The sequence below is a fragment of the Rhineura floridana genome, chromosome 3 (genome assembly GCF_030035675.1).
Source record: "Rhineura floridana isolate rRhiFlo1 chromosome 3, rRhiFlo1.hap2, whole genome shotgun sequence".
Lineage (NCBI taxonomy): Eukaryota > Metazoa > Chordata > Lepidosauria > Squamata > Rhineuridae > Rhineura > Rhineura floridana.
In genome coordinates, this window is record NC_084482.1 from 102,122,911 (window position 1) to 102,144,732 (window position 21,822).

Below are 21,822 nucleotides of genomic sequence, written 5' to 3' on the forward strand. Positions count from 1 at the left end.
TGTCTAGTTTGGCCCTAATAAAGAACAGATTCCTGTATGTTGACATTTTAAAAAAAACACCAATGAAGAAAAGGACCTATTAAATTGAATTATTTTAATGGCTCTTTGATCAGGAGCTTCACTTCTATTCCAAGGAAGATGCAGCACTAAACATAGGCACTTTACCATGTTTATTTCCATCAAAGTAACAATTGCTAATAAAATCTGAGGTTATAATGGTGCTGCAAAGCCAAACGTGAAGGCTCTAGAGAGGATATCCTGCAATCTGAGGGTGGACATCCGCAATTTAGGAAAGAGACAACATACACAATAGACACAGCCCTAGTTACTGGAAATGCAATGTGCTTCTTTTAGCTGTGTGTTATTCTGATATCAGAAGCATTTAGAAAGGGTAATAAAAATGAAGATACACATACCCCTCAAATCCATATAATCTCCCAGCTGCTTAATCCTTGCAGTCCACATAACATGCAGGAAACAACTACAGCATCAAAACCTTTCATCCTACCAAGCACATATAGCACTACAGTATGTAAGAATTTAGATTAGAAATCTAGATTAAAAAGAGAGAGACGTCCCATATAGTACAACTGAGCTATAAAGAGTGGGATAATAACTGATATGTAGTATTAATTCAACCTTGCACAGCTGACTGTTGAAACTTCTATTTTGTCATATGTGTATCTTAGGCGAAATCAGTAACAGTTCTGACAATAAGCTCCAATTTTAACTATTTTAAATAGCATTACACTTTTTAAAGATTGCAAAAATGTAATTCAGGTTGGAAAGGTTAGGAGAACTAAGCAGACAAATAAAAGCAGCAAAAAAGTTGTACCACGATACAAATTTACTCACTCCTTACCCAGTGTTAGGAGAGAATGAGGAGTCAAAGGTCAGCTTCAGTCCATGTGTAAGCTGAACAGAAAAAGAAATTCACCAGTTGCATTTATTGTTTGAAAAGACAACTGCTCAAAGATTTGAAAAACTGCCATCTTTCAATTTGACACTCACCTGATCTTCTAAAGTTATCTCTGTGCCTAGTGTATTGTCAGTGTTCCACTTCTCTGTGAATGTCAAGCCATATTCTGTCCACCTGTACTTGGTTTCCAAACTTCCAGTAACTTTGCTTGTTTCTGTATTTGCTGAACCTGAGCTTGTAAATTCCTAAGGACAAAATCCAGGGTGAAATTATTCATTATTCATAATGCCATTTTACATAATTTCAAAGGCAAAAATAGGCATATCCCTGCCCCATGGAGATTTCAGTTTTTAATGGAGGCAATATTCTCCAAAAGCTCACATAATTCTGACACAGTTAAAAATGACAAACACTGGCCATTATACATATGAAGCCCTCCCCCCTCCTTGAAAAATTAGGGAACACCTGTGGTTCCCCCCAGATTTTCCACTGAAAACTTTCCACTTTCTTTCAAAACCCAACGTGCAATACTTTTTTAAAAATAGTATTTTAAAAGAATATTCTTACAGCCTGTGTTCTTACACTTGTGGCAAATCTCCTAGATCAAAGATTTAAAGGCAGTAATGGTAACAATGCTACTGTGTTTTAATAACTACACATGTAACCCTCTTAAAGCTTGCAGCTGGAGAAGCACTTTCAAAAGGTGCAGAATACAGAACATCTTCAGATATGTAGCCTGCCAGGCTATGGCAGCCTTTGAACTCTCTTGATTCTCACTTGCCTTAGACTCCTCCATCTTCTGCATCAAGTGGAAAAAACTCTTGCATGTTTGAAAATACACACAAACTAGTTCACATGAAAGAGATGACAAGCTTCTTTCAATTTATGCAAACCTTTCCTGCTCTGATGCCCATGAAACTCAATGAACCTTCAACATCTGACCCTATGGATCTTTCAGACACCAATTACAAAAATAAATTTGAGTTATGATGGTATTTTCAAAGGTATATTACACACAGCAATGGGACAGAAATAAAGAAAAAGATGGGTTCAGGATAGTTATTTTCTCTGTGGTCACTTTGAAGCCTGCTCCTATACCTGTTTACCCTGAAGCAAGTCCAACTGAGTTCAGTGGGCTTTCTCCCTTTTAAGTGTGGATTGCACTGCAGCTTCATAGTGAATAATGATATACCATCACACAATTAAATTACATAATTAACTATATGAATGTTTATTTTTTTAGCTTTCCCCTCCTGAAAATACAAATTTATTCTGTTTTAACATAGTGAGTTCTATATACCATTTCTAAAAGCAGACAGTATGTGGAATTCCCTCCCCTTAAATATTAGGCAGGTGCCATCTCTGTTATCTTTTCGGTGCCTTTTGAAGACTTTCCTCTTTCAACAAGCCTTTTAAGTTGAGACCTATCCCAGTCTGCATCTGTGTTGGAATTGCTTTTTAATATTTTTTTTTTTACTTTTTTTTAAACAATATGTTTTTTAACCCTTTTTTTAAGAGTCTTTAAAGCTTTTTTAAAACAATGTTTTTAAAGTTGTTTTGTTTTAATGTATTTTAAGGTCTGTTTTCATGATGTTTTAAAGTGTTTTTAGTGCTTTTGTTTGCCGCCCTAGGATCCTGCTGGGAGGAAGGGCGGGATATAAATCAAATAAATAATAAATAAATTTTTCCACTTTCATTTTAATTCTTTCCTATTTTCCCAAATGAAAAAAACTAAAATAACTCTTACACTGGGTATATTTGTAATCACAATTTGAATAAAACTAAGATGTTAAAAATGGAAATGGACTGCCTTCAAGTTGATCCCGACTTATGACAACCCTATGAATAGGGTTTTCATGGTAAGCGGTATTCAGAGGAGGTTTATCATTGCCTTCCTCTGAGGCTGAGAGGCAGTGATTGGCCCAAAGTCACCCAGTGAGCTTCATGGCTGTGTGGGGATTCTCCCAGGTCATAGTCCACCACCTTAACCACTATACCACACTGGCTCTCAAGATGTTAGAAGTGCATTTAAATTTCACAAACATACTAAAAGGTACAATTTGAAATGCTAACTATGATAGACATGGAACATTTCATGTTATTAGAGTAGTAATGCAAATTTGAAAATGAAATGAACTGCCTTCAAGTCGATCCCAACTTATGGCGACCCTATGAATAGGGTTTTCATGGTAAGCAATATTCAGAGGGGATTTTCCATTGCCTTCCTCTGAGGCTGAGAGGCAGTGACTGGCCCAAGGTCACCCAGTGAGCTTCATGGCTGTGTGGGGATTCGAACCCTGGTCTCCCAGGTTGTAGTCCAACACTCAAACCACTACACTGGTTTGATTTAAAAAAACAAGGACTGCATATAAATTAATATTCTCCCAAATTGACATATGTTCAGGAGAGGGGAGCTGTGACTCAAGCATGGCTCCAAATTTTCAAAATTTGCAGCTCTACTTGGCACAGAGCTTGCACTTGCAGCTCTCAAAGAAATAATTTCAACTTTCAGCTGGAACTGCAATCCAACCCCTCTTTGCGCAGGGCTGGGGGAGGTGGGGGTTGGATTGGGAGGAGGTATCCCTCCACCCAGTCCTGCTGGTCTTCCCTGTGAGCAGGCAATGTAAGCATTATTCCACTGGTGAAGAACAGAAATGGCTGGACGGAAGTGCTGCCAGCAGGATTCCCACCAGTGCCAGTCCAAATGGGGCAGGACAGCACATGTACTATTTCCTGCCCCCCGACTATCCATCCCCAGTAAGAATACATTTTGGGAAAGTTGGAGGCTTACTGACAAGGTAGCTGTTTAATAAGCTGAAATTTCTACATGCTCCATTCAAAATGGTAAGACAGAGATGAGATTCAGGCTGCAACCCTATGCAACTTACCTGGGAGTATGATCCATTGAACACAGTGTGATTTACTTCCAAGTAGACAGACATAGGTTTGCACAGTCAAACTTGCATTTTAGAAGTGTCAATTAAAACAATATGCAAAATCATGCTCATGCTTTCTCTACTCACCAGTCCATTTTCAGATTTTGTTTTCAAATCCAACTTTATTAAGCCAAATCCTAAGAAAATAAAAATAAGGCAGAATGATTAAGTACCAACTCGGGGGGAGGAGCAGCATTTCTGATTTAACTTTCATAAAACATGAGGTTTTTTTATGCTAGAAAAATAGAAATCAAGAAACTACATCCATATTTGTGGCTTGGGGAGAGGGGGAGGTGTTCAGGCTATCTCCCTTTATTCACATAACAGATTTCCTTGCTGCAGAACAATGAGCAGAGACTTTATAAAATATATACTTTGTGGCACTATATTCACACCAGGTGGTCTACACTGAAACAAATATAACTATTTGCAGCATAGGAAAGTGGTTTCAGACTTCAGACCTTGAACAACGAACAGCAAAAAGTTCCACAGCAGGCTGTAATCCATCCTTCCCCAATCTGCTGCCCCAGATGTTTTAAGTTACGTAACTCCCATCAGCCTCAGCCGCTGCTGGCTGAAGCTGATGGGAGTAGTGGTCCTAAACATCTGGATGGCTTGGGGAAGGCTATTCTAATTGTTCCCTCCCCCAGAAACAGAAGCTACCACTATGGGCTGAGTAGGAAGGATTCATAATACAAAGCTCACATCCCCAACAAAAAAATAAAGGCTGGATTTTACCACTGCATGGACTGAAACGGTAAGAATGACAAGGGCACTTCTTTGTGAGCAGTGAAAGACAAGTTGCCAGGTAGAACTCTAAACATAAAGAGCATGTCTTTTCATGCCTAGCCAGACTCGCACAGGAAGAGATCACTTGAACTAGCAGTTGGCGATAAGTGAAGGGGACAGGAGGGCTGGAAACCTTTTACTATATTAGAGTAAAAGGAATGTTACTTACACAAGCTTCCCATTAATTGACTATGGCTGCAATCCTAACCCCACGCACCTGGGAGTAAGCCCCACTGAACTGAATGGAGTTTCCTTCCAATTACATACTGTTAATATTACACTGTTAATCGGCAGTGAGGTTATAAGAAGCTTTATCGATCAATATCAAGTTACAGGTTGTCCATCAATGAGAACTGAATCCCAGACCAACAACACAAATAACAAATCCAGCCTATATTTAATAATTTACAGTTTTCTTGGTAGAATCAGGACATGTGTTGCTGAAGTAAAAACGCAAAAGAAAGCCTCAAATGCACAACACAATCTTTAGTACACAAATTCAGTTGTAGCTGGATCTCTCTCCAAATTTCTTCTGCACCACAGGTTGCAGAGTGAGGCGACAGGGCTGATTACTGAGGCTGGCAGCACCTGCTTGGATAAAACTGTTAAGTGAGTCTGAGAAACCAACCAAAATTATCCTAATGGTATCTGTTTATGATTTTTCTATAAGCAATTTTAAGAGCTAAATGTGGCATACAGATTCTCTACATTTAATCATGAAAGATGAAAATATCAATACAAATAACTTGAAAACTGAATAAAAACATAGAAAAAACAATACAGTATCCATATTCCCCTTATTTCTGCCACAGAAAACCAGCTTAAAATGAAAGTCCAACAATTGCCTCCAGATATATAGCAAGACTGGGGCCTAGGCAGGCCTTTATAACTTGGGAGTCCCATCTGATAACAGTCCTTTGCATTATCTCTCCTGCAATTTACACCTTAAAGGACATAAGCTATACTCACAAATACTAATTGGCAGCACAACCCTATACATCTTTAGTGAGAAGCAAATCTTACTGTGTTCAATGGGTCTTACTCCCATTGGGCTGCAATGTTGACCAGAAGCATATGCATACAGACTTGGAAAGACCTATTCAAGGGGCAGAGCTTGACTGCGCACTATAACATACACAACTGGCCAGGAGCTGCAATTACACTTCTATCAAATCCTAGAAATCTACAACCCAGACAACCAGTGAAAGATCATTTCCTCATGGCTGTATTTACCATATCCCTTGGTGAAGATATCTCGAGCAGATTTTCCTAGGTCAGCATAAGCAGGGGGAACAGCCATTTTCTGAAAGAAAAAAATACTTGAATAACTGTTTTGCACATAATCCAAACATCACAGTGTCAGCCACCAATTAACCACAAAGCGTTTCATAACACCTTTTTAATGCTATGGTATTGATATTCACCCTCACTGTTTACAATAAAAACAAACCCCACCACTGAGAGCAGAGTTAAGCTGTTATTTATGCGCTGTTATTTGTAATGTTGAATCAACCATCACCAAAAAAGACACATTAAAGAAAATCAAGACAAGATGAAAAACACTGGGGCTTTGATTTATGTGTTGATCCTTAACACCAGCAGTGCTTCCACATTAACAGATCACAAGAACTGAGCTGCCCGGTGCATCCAGGTGCATGTGCCACATGTCCACATGAATCTGCTGAATCACCTTCTCATTCCATATAGTGCTCACAGTTTGTTTTCCCTTTTTCTCAAATCTTCCCACAAAGGAAGGATGCAATATTTATTTAAGCATTTTTATTCTGCTTTTCTAGCTAGTCTGGAAGTACAAAGCATCTATTATAAAAAGTCAACAAAAATAAAGAAAGCCATCAAAGCCATGTAATCCTACGATCAGATCCAACAACTTGTTAAATATCACTACATTAATGTCATTCCAAAAACAGTAATTATTTTAAAATAGGATGCACATAGACCGATTTCACAGCAATCATGACTATGACCACATGCAATTAACAAATAAATGAGCTCAGTGAAATAACATTTTAAAAGGTCTCTGCTCTTCTCCTGAATGTCCGGTGTGTCACGGTTAGGTGGACTTGCCTTGAGTGGATTCCAAATCTGGGGTGCAATAGTCAAAAAGGGCCTAACTCATAAGCCTTTAAATATTTCACTGTTCAGGAAGATGAATATAGAATAGGGTCTTACTAGCTTATCGCACTCATTACACATAGTGCAGGATAGTTTATTGGAAGCACTGAAGATTTCACCCTCATTTCTTTAATGGACTGGCAATCCATTAGTAAATCCACCAACTCTACTCAGTAGACTAGAAATAAGCAACAGATGTTGAGGATGCATTTCATATTTCAGGGGTCTTATCATATATGGCATGAATTCCCATAATTTCTCTAAACAAGAAAACAAACAAAATGTAGCAATAAGGATATGCAAATAAATGTGAGCATTCCCAAAAGCAAACTGCAGTACCTCAACTACAAATGGCACATGTCCCTAATCATCTTTAGAACAACCATCACTGACTAAATTACTGCTTATTTTGGCTCCAGACCAGAAACAATTTGTTTTTACAAGAGCGATACCAAACCATAGATGCCAGATGGATACTTTAACAGCCATCTGAAGCCTGAAGGCACTAAGTGCAACAAGATGTTGCATGCCAGAGCTGGAGTCTCTCTTCTGGCTTGACCTGAACTACCACCTCGAGTGTATCTATCAAACAAGCTACAAAAATCATTGTAGGGCTACTGTCGTTGTCAAGGCTCCTGATAGTACATTAGATGTACCTCAAGCGATACTAGCTTGACTATTCTGTGACCATTTCTTTCAGGGTACTCATGGTGCTCCAAGCCTCTCGCCCCCACCCCAGTTAGAAAGGAAGATTGGAGGGCTAGACAAATTCATGCATCCAACATGATGGGCCTTGTGTCTCTCCAAGAACCCTACACTAAACACATCTGAAAGACTGAAAGAAGATTCATATGCTTAATGTACAAGACCATGAAAAGTAAAGAGATATCACTAAGGGACACAGGAACACTATGTTACAGAAGGGGCCTCTCATGCATCTTCCCATGTGGCCAACCACTGAACTGTCGGGGACTGCCTTCCCAGAGTAGGCAGCCTCCTCTTGTCATATGGCTGATTTAGCTCTTGTATCAATCCCATCTTATGCAATTACTGAAATCAGGAATATTAAACACTAATCCTGTATCTAATGAGAATTGAGTGTTAAGACAACTCCCAGCTTCACAGGGGAACAGGTGTCTGAAACAGACAATAGTGCAGTGTTTCTTCTATGGTAAACCTCGATGATATGAATCATGAGAGGGGGGTTATTTGCTTCCTCTTTGCAAGAACTGATCAATCATCTTAGACCTGCTGTAGGTCATCACCCTTCACAAGTTGCAAGATCAATATGCTTAATGAGTGGGTGGAAGGGGAGTCTTAATGGGGCAGGTATACTGAGCAAATGCCCTCATGTATCAGTTCTGGGATTTCAGAATGTGAACTCTAACTGGGTCATAAGTGAAATTGAATGTAAGTGCCTTATCCCAGCCTTGAAGATGATAAAGCTATCACATGACTCAATCCTTGTTCAAGGGTAGCCAAGACTGAAATCACAGGATGAAATGCAAATCAGTGTTAAGAACTCCTGACATAGCAACACTAAAGTCTTACATCCGTTTTACTCAAACCACCACCTCCTCATGATTCTGAAATTCATAGGAGTTTAACATTTATCAATCAATTAATCATTTATTATTATGGTCAAAGACCAGCACTATAAAAAATTAAAACTATAAAATGATAAAACATATAAATATTATACAGAGAAGGAAACAAGCACCAGCCGCATGAGATAATATGGCACTAATAGTGTTGAATAAATACATCAATGTGCAATAGCCTGTCTACGACCATACTACCCTGAACACACCCAATCTCGTCTGATCTCAGAAGCTAAGCAGGGCAGGCCTGGTTAGTACTTGGATGGGAGAACACCTGGGAATACCAGGTGCCGTAGGCTAAAGAAAGCCTAAGGTGTTTAACATTTTAGAAATTATGTTATGGAAAGCAAAGCCATATAAACTTGGGCCACATCTACACCATACATTTAAAGCAGTATCATACCATTTTAAAGAGTCATGAGTTCCACCGAAGAATCCCGGGAACCATTTGTTAAGGGTACTGAGAGTTGTTAGGAGACTCCCATTCCTGTCAAATTTCCAGAATCCCATGGAAAGAGGGATTGATTGTTAAACCACTCTGGCAATTGTAGCTCTGTGAGGAGAATAGGAGTTTCTTAACAACTCTCAGCACCCTTAACAATATAGTTCCCAGGATTCTTTGGTGGAAGCCATGAACGTTTAAGTGGCATGATACCACTTTAAATGTATAGCGCAGACAGGGCCTTGGTCCCAGATATTTCCCTACAATTATTCATTCAGCTTTTAGTTTATAGGTCAGTTTAGAATAGCCCATTATATAGTCAGCCACAGAGGGAAACAAATGTAAAGTTGCTTCACCCAACAATCACAGGAACACACCCCATAAAAGCAGAATGTACAAATATAATGGGTGAATACAAGATGTTATGCAGACACATGCATCATCCACCACATAGGTATATTAGCTGGAGAAAATAAAACAGCTCATAGTCGTGTTCATGAATTGACATATTAATGTTTATATTTATTCTTTTTTGTAAGCTGCTCTGGGACATATTGTTAAAGAGAAGGATATAAATAAATACTAAATAATAAAAATGGCAGGAGCAGCTGTGACTCTCTTTAGAGCAACCTTCGCCAACCTGGCACCTTCCAGATGTTTTGGACTTCAACTCCCAGCTCAGCCAATGGCAGCAGTAGTCCAACACATCAGGCGGGCACCAGGTTGGTGAAGGCTACTTTAGAGTGTATTCTTCAGGCAAACACAAGCTGGTTGCCACATGGCATGTGAAACAATCCTTACTGTGAACGTGTTCAGTCAGTGTCTCAAACACAGATGTCTGAACAGCACACATACACACAAAAGTAACTTTCTCTCCTTTACCTTCCAGAATTGCTACAACTCTCCCTAGTGTACAATGGATACTACGTATGTGAAGAGAGAAACTAAATGTCAAAGACCAAAATATAAACACATAAAAGTCTCAGCAAAATGCAAAAACCCAGAGATGCTGCTTTTGGTGGACTCCAGTCCCCAGTTTGAATACAGACAGTGTTTCAAGGGAGCATTTTTTTTAAAAAAAAGCTTGATGTGGCATTTACTAACAGGGAAATTTGACAACTTCCAAACAGGGATCTTTTCAAAGCATGTGACAACAAGAAAAGGCAACAGCTCCTTCAGACTCAGATTAATAAATCTTCCTGACTTCCGGGAAGGGTTGCTTTGCCTGTGCTGCCTCTGAGACGAGCTCTTGTCTCAGAAGAAGCTTTTTCAGCTTTAAAATCAGTCACAACACTCTTTTTGACTGATTTTCTCCCGGTCAGGGAGAAACGTAGAGATTAACCATAAAGCCTGTTTTTGTGGGGAGGACTGGATTTCATTTATTTATGAGAGAAGGTTCAAACTGCAATGCCGGACGGACTTTCATCAAGCTCTTGCTGATTACAGCAACACGTTTATCTTTTCTTTAAAGAAAAATGGACTTCAACAGGCAGATAAGCATCCTTCTTTCTATTTTCTTTTTTTACTTGGTTTAAATTGGTGTAGCAAAAAAGAGATTTGTCAATGAATCAGCTGTGAAGAACTTCTAGGTGAGATTATGGCTTTTCTCTTTCACTAACGAAATTAAGGAGGAAAGAAATCGAAAAAGCTTATTTTTGTTTTTATCGCAAAAAGCTGTCCTGGAGGTGCATTCTAAAGATACCAATGGAAGAGGGATTTCTATTTCGAGGAGGGGGAACAAAAACTTTTTTTTTTGGTCTATTTCATTTTGATGAATCTGCTTATTCACGACGCCACTAATTGTTTTGATGTTGGGAACTAAGTTTGTTTTTGTATTCCTGAATACATAGAGATAAGGCAGGCTGTATTGTCTACACTGATATAAGCAAGCCTGGAACATTAACCCAATTGTGGCTGAAATAATTTTTGTTTCTGTGGTTTTAAGAAAGACAACCAGGAAAGTGATTGAGACCATGGAAGAAATTATGTTTCAGAAAATAATGGGTGAGATTGAGATAACGAAACAAACCCTGAGACAGGGTAGACAGGAGATGAAAATTGAACTTAACAAAATGACGCAGGAGCTTAAAGAAACAATGGATTTTGTGAGAGAGGAGTTTGATGGGATAGGGAAGCTACAAGCCCTGGAGATTGGAACAAATGTGAAATTGGAAAAAGATTTGGAGTTTATGGATGTTAGAAATAAGGTTTACTGTTTGGAATTCAACGTTGTCTCTGAAGAAATTAATGAAGATTTTGGTTGTAAAGTTATCAATGTCTTGGATAATTTTCTGGACTGGAATGATTTGATGGAGCTTAACATAGAAAAAATCTATGGAGTTGGCTACAGATATGTGACAGTGGAGAAACTCTTAAGAAATGAGCCAGTGCATTTTGTAAAAAAAGAAGAACAGAGATATGACTTTGCAGCAATATTTTAGCAACATATTCAGAATTCTTGACTGGAATTATGTGATGGGGCTTGACACAGAAAAAAGTTATGGAATTAACTACAAATATGTGCCAGAGCAGAGATGCACCCAGAGCAGAAATGTGACTTTACAACAATATTTCAACAACATATTCAGAATTGATGGCAAGGACATATTTGTGATGGGGGAAATTCCCATCAGACTCTTGTTATATGACTATGGCTATGACCGCAAGATCATCATGGGATACTGATAATGGATGAATGGATACTGAAACCACTGGATTTAACAGGACTATTGAAGATGGAAGATGGAATTAATATTGATAATGGAAGAATGGTTATGGAAATTATTGGACTTAACAGATTTGACGAGATGGATTAATTGATATGTTTACTTGGACTATGGCTATGATAACAAGATTATTATGGGATACTGATAACGGAAGAATGGCTACTGAAATTACTGGACTTAACAGGATTATTGAAGATGGAAGATGGAATTAATATAGATAATGGAAGAATGGCTATTGAAATTATTGGGCCTAACAGATTTGAATTAGATGGATTAAGCGATATGTTTATTTGGAGAAAAACTGAAAGATATATCTCTCAAGGAATTGAAACCTCTCTTGGACTTTTTGTGGAAAGAATAAAATAATGTTTATGAGATTTGATGATTAATTAAGATACTACTGGAGGAAAGTGATTTTATAATATAATTTTAGAGATAGGATTGTTATATATTGTAGACCTATAACTGATCTGCGACAAATCGGAAGTCATTTTATTTTATTGTTTGGTTGTTTTTGTTTTGTTTTGTTTCTTGACTTTGAAAATTTGAATAAAAATTAATGATAAAAAAAGATTAATAAATCTTCCTGTAACAACAAAGTTCATTATATATCCCATCAACAAAGGCTGAAAATTCAAAGGCTTAAGAACTTTCCCTTAAATATAACCCTGCATAGCCATAAAGGTATGATATACTGAAACTGTTCTGGACCCTTGGACATTTAATTTTCTAAACCAAAAAGAATGTTTTGCAGTTTGAAAAATAACACTTAAAAAGAACGTAACAGCCCTGCCGGATCAGACCAAAGGCCCACCTAGTCCAGCATCCCGTTCTCACAGTGGTCAGCCAGATGCCCATGGGAACCCTGCAAGCAGAACTTGAGTACAACTCTTTCCACTTGCAATTCCCAGCAACTGGTTTGCAAAGTCATACTGTCTCTGATTAAGTGGCAGTGGCTGTATTAGAGGTATAAATCTCTCCGTCTGCCCTATGAAACCAGCTCCCTGTAGCTCTGCTTTAGGCAGTTTTAGTTCAAGCTTTGGTGAACCTCTGTCTTGGTGCCTGTCTCCATTCCTCCTGCAGCTCCTGCCCAGTCTCCCTGGGCTTTAGTGCCTCTCCAGCATCAGTACACCCAGGTGTGGCTCTTGCTTCTGTGCCAGCCACGCCCTTGCTTCTCCTGCAGCCCCAAGTCGCTTGCCACCACCTCCCCTGGCAAGGCTTCAGGAATGGGCTTTGGACACCCATCCAAATTTAAGAGTAGCAAATAAAGTATGTTTTTTACGGAGTCTGGAAACTGTGACAGAATTCCAGCAACCACAAAATGTCAGGCTATTATGCCCAGGCAATTCCAATAGGAGGAGGGTAAAGCTAGCAACTATGTATGAAAAAGTGTTCATGTTGATTTTCATCACATAGTCTGGTATGTAATTTAGCTTTCCTTGCTGCACTTGATCACCTTCTGGCTGGCTGCTGGTTAGCAGTATAGCCCAGAACAGGAAGCAGCATACACAAAGGTGATTCAAGAGTCTAAGATTTGTCCTGACTTCCTGTTCCACATCAAGCTCCAGCTCTAGTCCCCACAGTCGGCAGAGACTGCAGGGTCATATTGACTAAAGTGGCACTTTACATAGGACAAGACCTGCTCGCACAGAAGAGCTGGTAAAAGAAGATCTTGCTACTTATTTGCTAAGCATATTTTTGCATTTTAGCGACTCTCAAATTAGATACATGACCCTCAGCAGAAGAAACTCTACATCAGCTAACTTGGCCCAGACATTCCAGTGGGGCCCAAGCAATTGTTCACACTGTATGTACGGGGTTCTGTTCAGTCACCTGAAAGTGTTTCCTTTTGCAGACGTATCCGATAATTTCTCCAGGCTATTATACACCACAGTTCAATATTACATACAGAACAGAGAGTGGTATTACAGGGCCACACAGGCCACTTAGAATTGCAGAAGTGGGAAGCCACCAGCTCTTCTGACAGGGATCAGTGGGTGAAAGACCTCTTAGATGTTGCATCTCACAAGCAACAATTGTTTATATTAAAAGACAGATGGAAGATAAATTTCAAGACATCTGGTAGAATTTCTTAGAACCTTCTGCAGACTGAGTAGAAGATGGAGCTTGCCCCTTGCACTACTCTCCCCTCTGCTCCACCAATCCTATTCTCTCTCTCTTTCATTTTCTTCACATTTGAAAATATTAATGACCAGAATAGCCAAACAACATATGTGGCAACTGTAAATTGTGTAATGATGCACAGAACTTTTCACCTCAATGACCTGAAAGGAGTGGGGGAGGAAATTAAAGGCTTAATGTTACATCCTGTATCAGGGCTGTGGAGTCAGAGTTGGGGTCGTGGAGTTGGAGTCGGGAGCAATTTTGGGTGGAGTCGGAGTCGGTAGAAATGTACCAACTCCGACTCCTTCATAAATGGCAAATGTATATTAACTAGTAATAACAAATTTACTGTAGTAAAATGGTAGCACAAGGCATTTCATCATCACCACGTGAATCCAGAGCTTAGAAAAGTTACTTTTTTAAACTACAACTCCCACGAGCCCAATCCCTGGGGCTGATGGGAGTTGTAGTTTAAAAAAGTAACTTTTCCAAGCTCTGGATTCATGTGGTGGTGATGAAATGCCCTGTGCTACCATTTTACTACAGTAATTTTGTTATTACTTGTTAATATACATTTGCCATTTATGAAGGAGTCGGAGTTGGTCAGTAGAAAAATAGAGGAGTCGGAGTCGAAGGTCTGGCGTACCGACTAAACAGCCCTGTCCTGTATCATTCACTATATTCACTAAGAGGCAAAAAACCTTGTGGTTTAAGAACGTACCTATAGCCAACAGATATTTCTATCAAACTTTAAAAAGCAGGGAAATTGGGCAGCTATAGTGAATGCACTTGGGGAGCAGGAGACCTGACCTCCTCTCTGAGATATTGTGCTGCCCTACAAATTTATCAAAATGCAAACACAATTTGGGTTGGTCTTTCACAATCCACTTCCTGTGTAGCTTGGAAGAATTTGGTAACTTGTGCCTCTGAGAAAGTTTGCTGAGAATGGATTGATCATTTCCATGCTTATTGAGTTCAGTGGGATTTACTCCCCTGCAATCATTGTTAGGATAGGTAAAACTGACCATGGGGAGGAGTGGGGAGGTGAGGGTAGAGTGAAGGAGGAAGGAGGAGAGGGGAGCAGAAGGAGGGGGAGGGGAAAGGATGGGATTGGAAGGAGAGTGGGAGGGATGAAGGAAGGAGGAGGGAAGGGGCAAAAGGGAGGTGGTAGGAGGAAGGGGGAGGGGAGGGGAGGACAGGTTTGATAATTTGCATACTTATTGAGTTTAATGGGATTTACTCCCATGCAATCATACTTGAAAATGAAATGGACTGCCTTCAAGTAGATTCTGACTTATGGCAACCCTGTGAATAGGGTTTTCATGGTAAGCGGTATTCAGAGGTGGCTTACCATTGGTCACCCAGTGAGCTTCATGGCTGTGTGGAGATTCAAACTCTGGTCTCCCAGGTCGTAGTACTAGGATAAGTAAAACTGACTGAGGGGGAGGGCGGAGGGGAGGGCGGGAGGAGGGGGAGAAAGAGATTAGAAGGGGAGGGGAAGGGAGGGGTGAAGGAAGGGGGAGGGAAGGGGCAAGAGGGAGGAGATCGGAGGAAGGGGAGAGCAGGTTTGATCATTTGCATGCTTTTTGAGTTCAGTGGGATTTACTCCTGTACAATGATGCTTAGGATAGGTGAAACTGACATGGGGGAGGAAGGGGGAGGGGAGGGGATTGGATGGGTGGGTACTGAGCAGGGGGGAAGCCCCTTTCTATTCCAACAAGAAAATATTGTGAACAGTATCATTCTTATTCAGAGTTTCCCCCACCTTTTTTATTCTACAGCAGGCACATGTAGCCTCCCACCCAAATTTAAACCAAAGCTGTTCCTAGCTACATCCACACCAGAACTTTATTTCCCTTCAGATAGCCATGGATTCTCCCAAAGAATCCTGGGAAGTGTAGTTAGTGAAGGGTGCTGAGAGTTGCTAGGAGATGCCTTGTTTCCCTCACAGAGCTTCAATCAGAGTGGCTGACTGTTAAACCACACTGGCCATTGGAGCTCTGTCAGGGGAATAGAAGTCTTCTCTCAGCACCCTTCACAAACTACACTTCCCAGGATTCATGACTGTCTCAAGTGGAATAAAGGTCTGGTGTGGATGCGGCCCCCTGATTAATCAAGCCAAACAGCTGTGAGTCTGGCTTTTAGAACACTGACGGTTGGTTCTTATGGAGCATGCCCGACTTTATCATTCAGTTCAATGCTAAATTTCTTAAATTATTTAAAATCAGCCTGGCATTTTTTAAACTGGAGAAGATTACAGGCAGAGTATGGGGCAAAGTCAGTAATAGAATTACAGGTACTCTATGAAGATGGCTATAAATTAATTTCAACAGATTGAGAACTCTGACAGAAAAAAGTCCAAAAGGGGTCTGGTTTTTCTCTCTCTCTTTTTACACTTACATTTCTCTCTGACTGTTTTGTGTATCACCATGAAAATTTAGAGGTTTATTAAGCAAGCATTTCTGAGTTATACGTTTTGTAAGGTCTTGTTTTGAAATGAGCTTATGGGAAGCATCAGAATGGCATGGGGTGTATTTTCGATTTAACATTGCTGAATGCAAAATATCCATGCTGAATATAGTATACAGCCACTCTTGTGGCTATATAATCATTGGGAAGTGAGGGAGGGATCTTTTATTGTATCTTTTAAAAACATTTCAGTAAACACAACAAACCACTTTCCTCTCTATTTCTCAAGCCACTATTTCCCCCACCCCATACTTATATCACACACACACACACACATAATTGTTCCTTGAGACCCATTCCTAGCAATACTAGCCTTGTCTTACCTCCACCTCCTCCATTGTCACCTAGCTCCTGCCTATCTCATCTTTACTGCCCACAGTCAATCTTTAATCCCTACCCATCCCTGCCTTGTCCATCTAATGTTCCCTGGTGTGGAACAGTTTGCCCCCAGGTCCTGTTTTCTATAAGTGTTCAAAGAACCAGTGAGTGCACAGTTCTCTAGCTCTGTACTTTAATATAAAACTCTTGTTATTCATTTTAATATTTTCTTTGCCTTCTCTCTCGATACTATGAATTCCACCCTGTAGTAGCGATGTAGCATTCAGATACCCATTAACAAAATCTGAGCACAGGATTGTAAGCACTCAGTTCTGACTCCACCCCTAGCTGGATGGAGATGTGGGAGGAGAACATGAGTTATCCCAGTCTGTATCTGTGTTGGAATTGCTTTTTAATATATTTTAACCTTTCTTTTTTAAAATGTTTTTAAAACTTTTTTAAAATGTTTTGTTTTAATACGTTTTTAACAGTTGTTATTTTAAAGTCTGTTTTTATGATGTTTTAAAGTGTTTTTAGTGCTTTTGTTTGCTGCCCTGGGCTCCTACTGAGAGAAAGGACAGGATATAACTCAAATAAATAAATAATAATAATAAATTACAGAAGTTCTCAAACACAGTATTTCTCAAACAAAGAAAGTATGTGCAGACCTTTGTTTTGAAAATGTCTCTTCCTCCAGATCAACAACATTTAATCGCAATGAACTGATATGGAACTTGTTTGCAGAATCACCATGGGGTTTTAATTTTTATTAAGAAAACTATTTACACTAGAAACTCGTGGCCTTCCAGATGTTGCTGGATTACAACTTCAGTCATTCTTGACCATTGGCCACGCTGGCTGGAGGTGATGGGAGTTGGAGTCAAACAACATCTGGAGGGTGCCAGGTTCCCCCAGCCCTGATGTAAGCAGATTTCCCTATCTATACTTCTAAGAACCATACCAAGTTAACTCAATAAAATATGCACCAAATTGAGGCTGCTATGCTAAATACACTTACTAGCAAGGAAGTCCTGTTCAACTATTGGATTGCAGCTTTAATAATGTCTGTTAACTTCAATGAGTCTACTCTGAGTAGGACTAGCATTGAATATCACCCTTTCTCTTAGCAATCCTATTGACTTTATGCAGCCAAGGACAGCAAATACAATCTACATCCAGCCATAATTGCTGGTGTCCACACAAATCAACTGCAAAATAGGTCACATTCAGAAAATTCAAAATATAGTCACTATCCAAAAAACAAAACAAAACAACAACAACACTTTAGAAATACCCCAACCAGAATCAAACCATTTTGGAATCCACTGAAATCAGTCTGAGAATTAAGGACATGGTTCAGTCTTTCCCATGAAAGTCAGTGGAATTTTAAGAGACTGAGCTTTATCATGCTCCTTGAATACTGAACCTTTGCTATTTATATTTTAAGTGACATGCTAAAGACTTAGGGCACAATCCAGCCAACACTAAGTACTTTTAAATCCCAGTTACCTGAATGGGATTTATTTAATTATGTTTATGACTCTCCCAATTGAAATCAGTAGGCCAACAAAAACAATGGTTGACTACACTGTGCCCTTGGATTTTATTAGAAAATGTAGTTCCAATTTTTCTCCAGACATGTAGCTTTCCTCAATGCTGCATAATGCTCTAAATCCACCTGAAGACATTCAAATACATGCAACTGATTTGGGCAAAACCTCAAGACTTCATGTTCTCCACCCATCAACCTTTTGCCTTTTTCTAACAGATGCAAGGACAAGCAAGGGCATTAAGGGCATTTACAGGTCAAGGGCAAGCTGAAGATGGGAAACTGGGGGAAAGCATTACAAACTAAAACCTAACAGAAAAGACTACAACACTGTTACCAGTGTACTTGCCTCTAGACGTTGCAAAACACTTTTCGTTTTCGGTGGCCTACCACAGGGTTACAGGGTCTTGCACCCCTGTTCTTTGGGTATGTGCTATCCGTAAGTGCAGTCAGCATTCAGCTAGAGGCCTTCACAGCGAGACAGCCAGAAAGAGCACATGGAGTCAAATAACGGCGCGAAGCAGGCTTCGCCCATAGGGAAGGTCACCTACAGCTTTGTGCAGCTGAGCGCATTGAGAAAGGAAGCAACAGATCTCGTCGCGAAAATCCCTCCCCGTATTCCCAGAGCTGCAGGCGGGGACAGGCAGGCAAACAGATGGCGCTGCTTAAAATAGGAGCCAAACGGGCAGCAAAGCACCTCTGGAAGAAAAACCGACGACGGAGGCGCGGCTTGGGGAGGAAGGATGAAGAGAGAAAAGATGTTTTACAGGGATTTAATGCAAACCTTCAGGAAACAACTGCGCGCGGAGAGAGTCACGCAAACGAGCTTCTCCCGTTTCCTTCAAACATCTTGATGATGCTGATACAGCCTCGAGGGCTTTCTGGGACCTGCGGCATGCCGATCAGGCAGCATGCGCGGCTTTGAAATAGAAAGGGTAAGACGATTTTTCCTCGCTAGAATCCAAATTGCCATCTCCACACTCAAAACCTTCTCCTCCCTCAGCATCCCTGTCCTTCGGCGGGCTGTTGCTGTTTCATTGCGCGAAGGCAACAAAGCCAGCCTACACCGGCTCGATGACAGCCACCCGGCATCCCTGAAATGACCCTCCTTCGTCTACCTTCCTGATCCCTGCAGCAGGCCCAGGGCTGCTCTACCGCGATGCCATGGAAGCAGCAACTTTGCCTTACCGTGCTCTCCCGGTCTTTGCCGTGGCTGCAGCAAGGCTTCTGATGAGTGACAGCAGAAGAGGCGGCGGAGACGGAATGGAACGGGGCGGATCTTCCTTGCGCGGAGGCCAGCATAGCGAGAGAGCCACGAATTCCGGGCACTGGCACACAGACGGACGGACTGACCCGCCCTGGCAGGCAGAAGGACGTGACTGCGCCGCAGTCGGAAGCTCGCCTGCCCCAGGCTGCGGATAGGCTGAACGCCGGCGGGGGGGGGGGAATACAAGCGAGGCAGGACTTTTTGTGGAAAGGGAGCGGCTCCGCCAATGAGCCAAGGGCGTCTTTTCTTGCGTCTTAACACAGCCGAGAGAGCGATGTTGGTTGAGAAGCGTGGAGCTTTAGGCTGCAGCGCAGGGTACTGCCGGATTGTTTAGCTGTACGCGTCACAGTCGTCAGCCGGTCCGGTGCTGCAGTTCTCGAGGTGGTGGTGTTTTAAATGTCTCCTCTCCAGCGCTCTTTACAGCCCGATCTGTACTTCCTTGGAAGTGGGGTGAATGGAAATCGGTGGCACTTCCTTCCAAGTAAAATGAGGTGCTGGAGCTCAAACTCAAGATCGTTATTATTAGTGGTATTTATCCGTTGCCTTGCACAAAAACAAATGCCTCAAAGCGATTCCATAAAAGACTAAGCAGCTTTTTTTAAAAAAAAAAACACTTCTCTTTTAACGTCTTTAATCAACTCCTATATCATGAGGGTGGTTGACAAAGGGTGATTTTTTCCACCAGGTGAAGTTAGTTCAAGATAAAAAAGAATGACAAGAAAGTCCACTGAAAACAATGGTACCTATGAAGGACTTGAAGATAATGGAAGCCCTGCAAAGAATGGATCTAGGGGAAATGGAATTTATTATTATTATTATTATATATCCCACCCTTGTTATGTTATGTTTTATTTCTAGGCCGCCTTTTGGCCAAAAAGGCCCCCAAGGCAGCTTACATACGAATAGAAAAACACAAATACAAAATACAAATAAAAGTACAATTTACAAAAATGCAAGACAACAAAATCCTAGAATTTCTAAAAAGCAACAACAGCTGAAAACCAAAAACATTCATCTTCCTGGTAAAGGACAGTCCCCAGAAAAATGTCACTAATAGCAGGGGTGAGGGGGCAAAGCAGGTTTCCCCTTGATGGTCCCAGTACAGTCTCACCCCTGCAGCAGTACTTCCCAGTCTGCAGCTCCTCCTGATGTCCAGGCCCAAAGAAGCCCAGGGCAGCAAACAACAAGTGATAAAACAATAGATGTAAATGGACTGCCTTCAATACTGTCCAAAAGTTCGTTTGCGTCAAGGTACCCTTAAAATGTTCCTGTCACTCTTAAGGGAGGCACACATATAAATAAGGAGCTAGGATTTAGGTAGGCCTGCATCTACAGACCCTCCAAGGTGCCAAAATCAGCAGAGGGAGGCCCTCTTGGTCATTCTGCCACCCTCAGAGGTTTGAGGGATGCCCGCCTGGGAGACAGCATTCTCTGCAGTAGCCCTAAAACTGGAATTCCCTCCCTATATAGAGGTGTACCTAGCATACACCCTTCAGTGTATGCTGAAGATGCACCTTTACCCTGACCTTTGACAACTGATATCGGGTTCTAGTCAACTAAGTCTTATTTAGAGTAAATCTATTGAAATTAATGAACCTACATTAGTCATATTTATTAACTTCAATGGATCTGCTCATAGTAGGACTAGCATTTAATATCACCCATTGTTTTTATGACCTACCTGGAAATTGTTAATTAATGTATGACTATTTTGGGTAGTTGATTTTATTTGGTTTTTAGATTGTATTATTTATATTGTTGAAACACACCCTGGGATTTTATTATCAAGGGCAGCAAAGGAATCCAATAAACAAATAAATAAAGCATATTGTGGACTACCATAGATCATATCTGGATATCTAGGGAATAGTTCCCTTGAGCTCCCGCATGCTAAGTCCTGATCCAAAAATTTGCGTGTGCATAGCTTGCATGCAACTCTGGCTACATTTACTATCCAAACTGAGGAGGAGTTAGTACATTTCTGAGCATGACCTTATCACAAAATATTATCTATCATCATAACTCTTGGACCAGCAAAGTACAGAGTTTATATGCAACCACTTGTGTGGATACAGAGAATTTCACCCAGTCTACTTTCGCTATCCAACCTCTGAAAGGGTTAGTGGTACAAGTGGCAGATACTGAGATCCTAACAACATGTTACATGCATAAGCATAGATTTTTATTATTTAAACATAACACCCCTGGTTTTTTAAAATCCCAAGATCATAATAATAAATGGGGGAAAAGTTGCTTTGGGAGAAGGAGGATATTTAGAATAGATAAATGATACTGGGTAGGGGATGCTTAACCTTTTTCCTGCCTCCCAATTCTGTGCTCCACTTCCACTTTACCGTTGCAGGGCTCTAAATAGAAAAGGGGAATCTTTGTCTATCCAGAAGTTCTGCAACAAACTTCTGACAGCTGCATTATTGTTGTTTTTTAATGCTACTAATCAGATTTTGCTACTCTTGAATTAGGAAAGGAAATAAAGGTAGGTCTAGGTGAGAAAGCAATTTCTAGGCATCAGTCTGGCACAAGCAGTTTGT

The 21,822-nt window shown here is 40.6% G+C and overlaps 1 protein-coding gene and 1 pseudogene across 2 annotated transcripts in view; one reads left to right on the forward strand and one right to left on the reverse strand.

Annotated features, from left to right (window-relative positions):
• Nucleotides 1-19,545, reverse strand: part of VDAC1 (voltage dependent anion channel 1) — a 32,129-nt gene extending 12,584 nt beyond the window's left edge. Inside the window, exons 1-5 of one of the 2 annotated variants that reach the window (XM_061617087.1) lie at nt 19,195-19,545; nt 5,878-5,947; nt 3,943-3,992; nt 1,012-1,164; nt 863-915 (exon numbers count right to left, since the gene is read on the reverse strand). In XM_061617087.1, the coding sequence (XP_061473071.1) occupies nt 863-915; nt 1,012-1,164; nt 3,943-3,992; nt 5,878-5,947; nt 19,195-19,308 (440 nt within the window). In that variant the 5' untranslated portion in view covers nt 19,309-19,545. Of the gene's footprint in view, nt 1-862; nt 916-1,011; nt 1,165-3,942; nt 3,993-5,877; nt 5,948-18,355; nt 18,578-19,194 lie in introns of those variants that run through there. The other variant, XM_061617088.1, reaches the window with a different exon arrangement.
• Nucleotides 8,560-8,677, forward strand: LOC133382485 (5S ribosomal RNA; annotated as a pseudogene).
• Nucleotides 19,546-21,822: the final 2,277 nt, after the last annotated feature.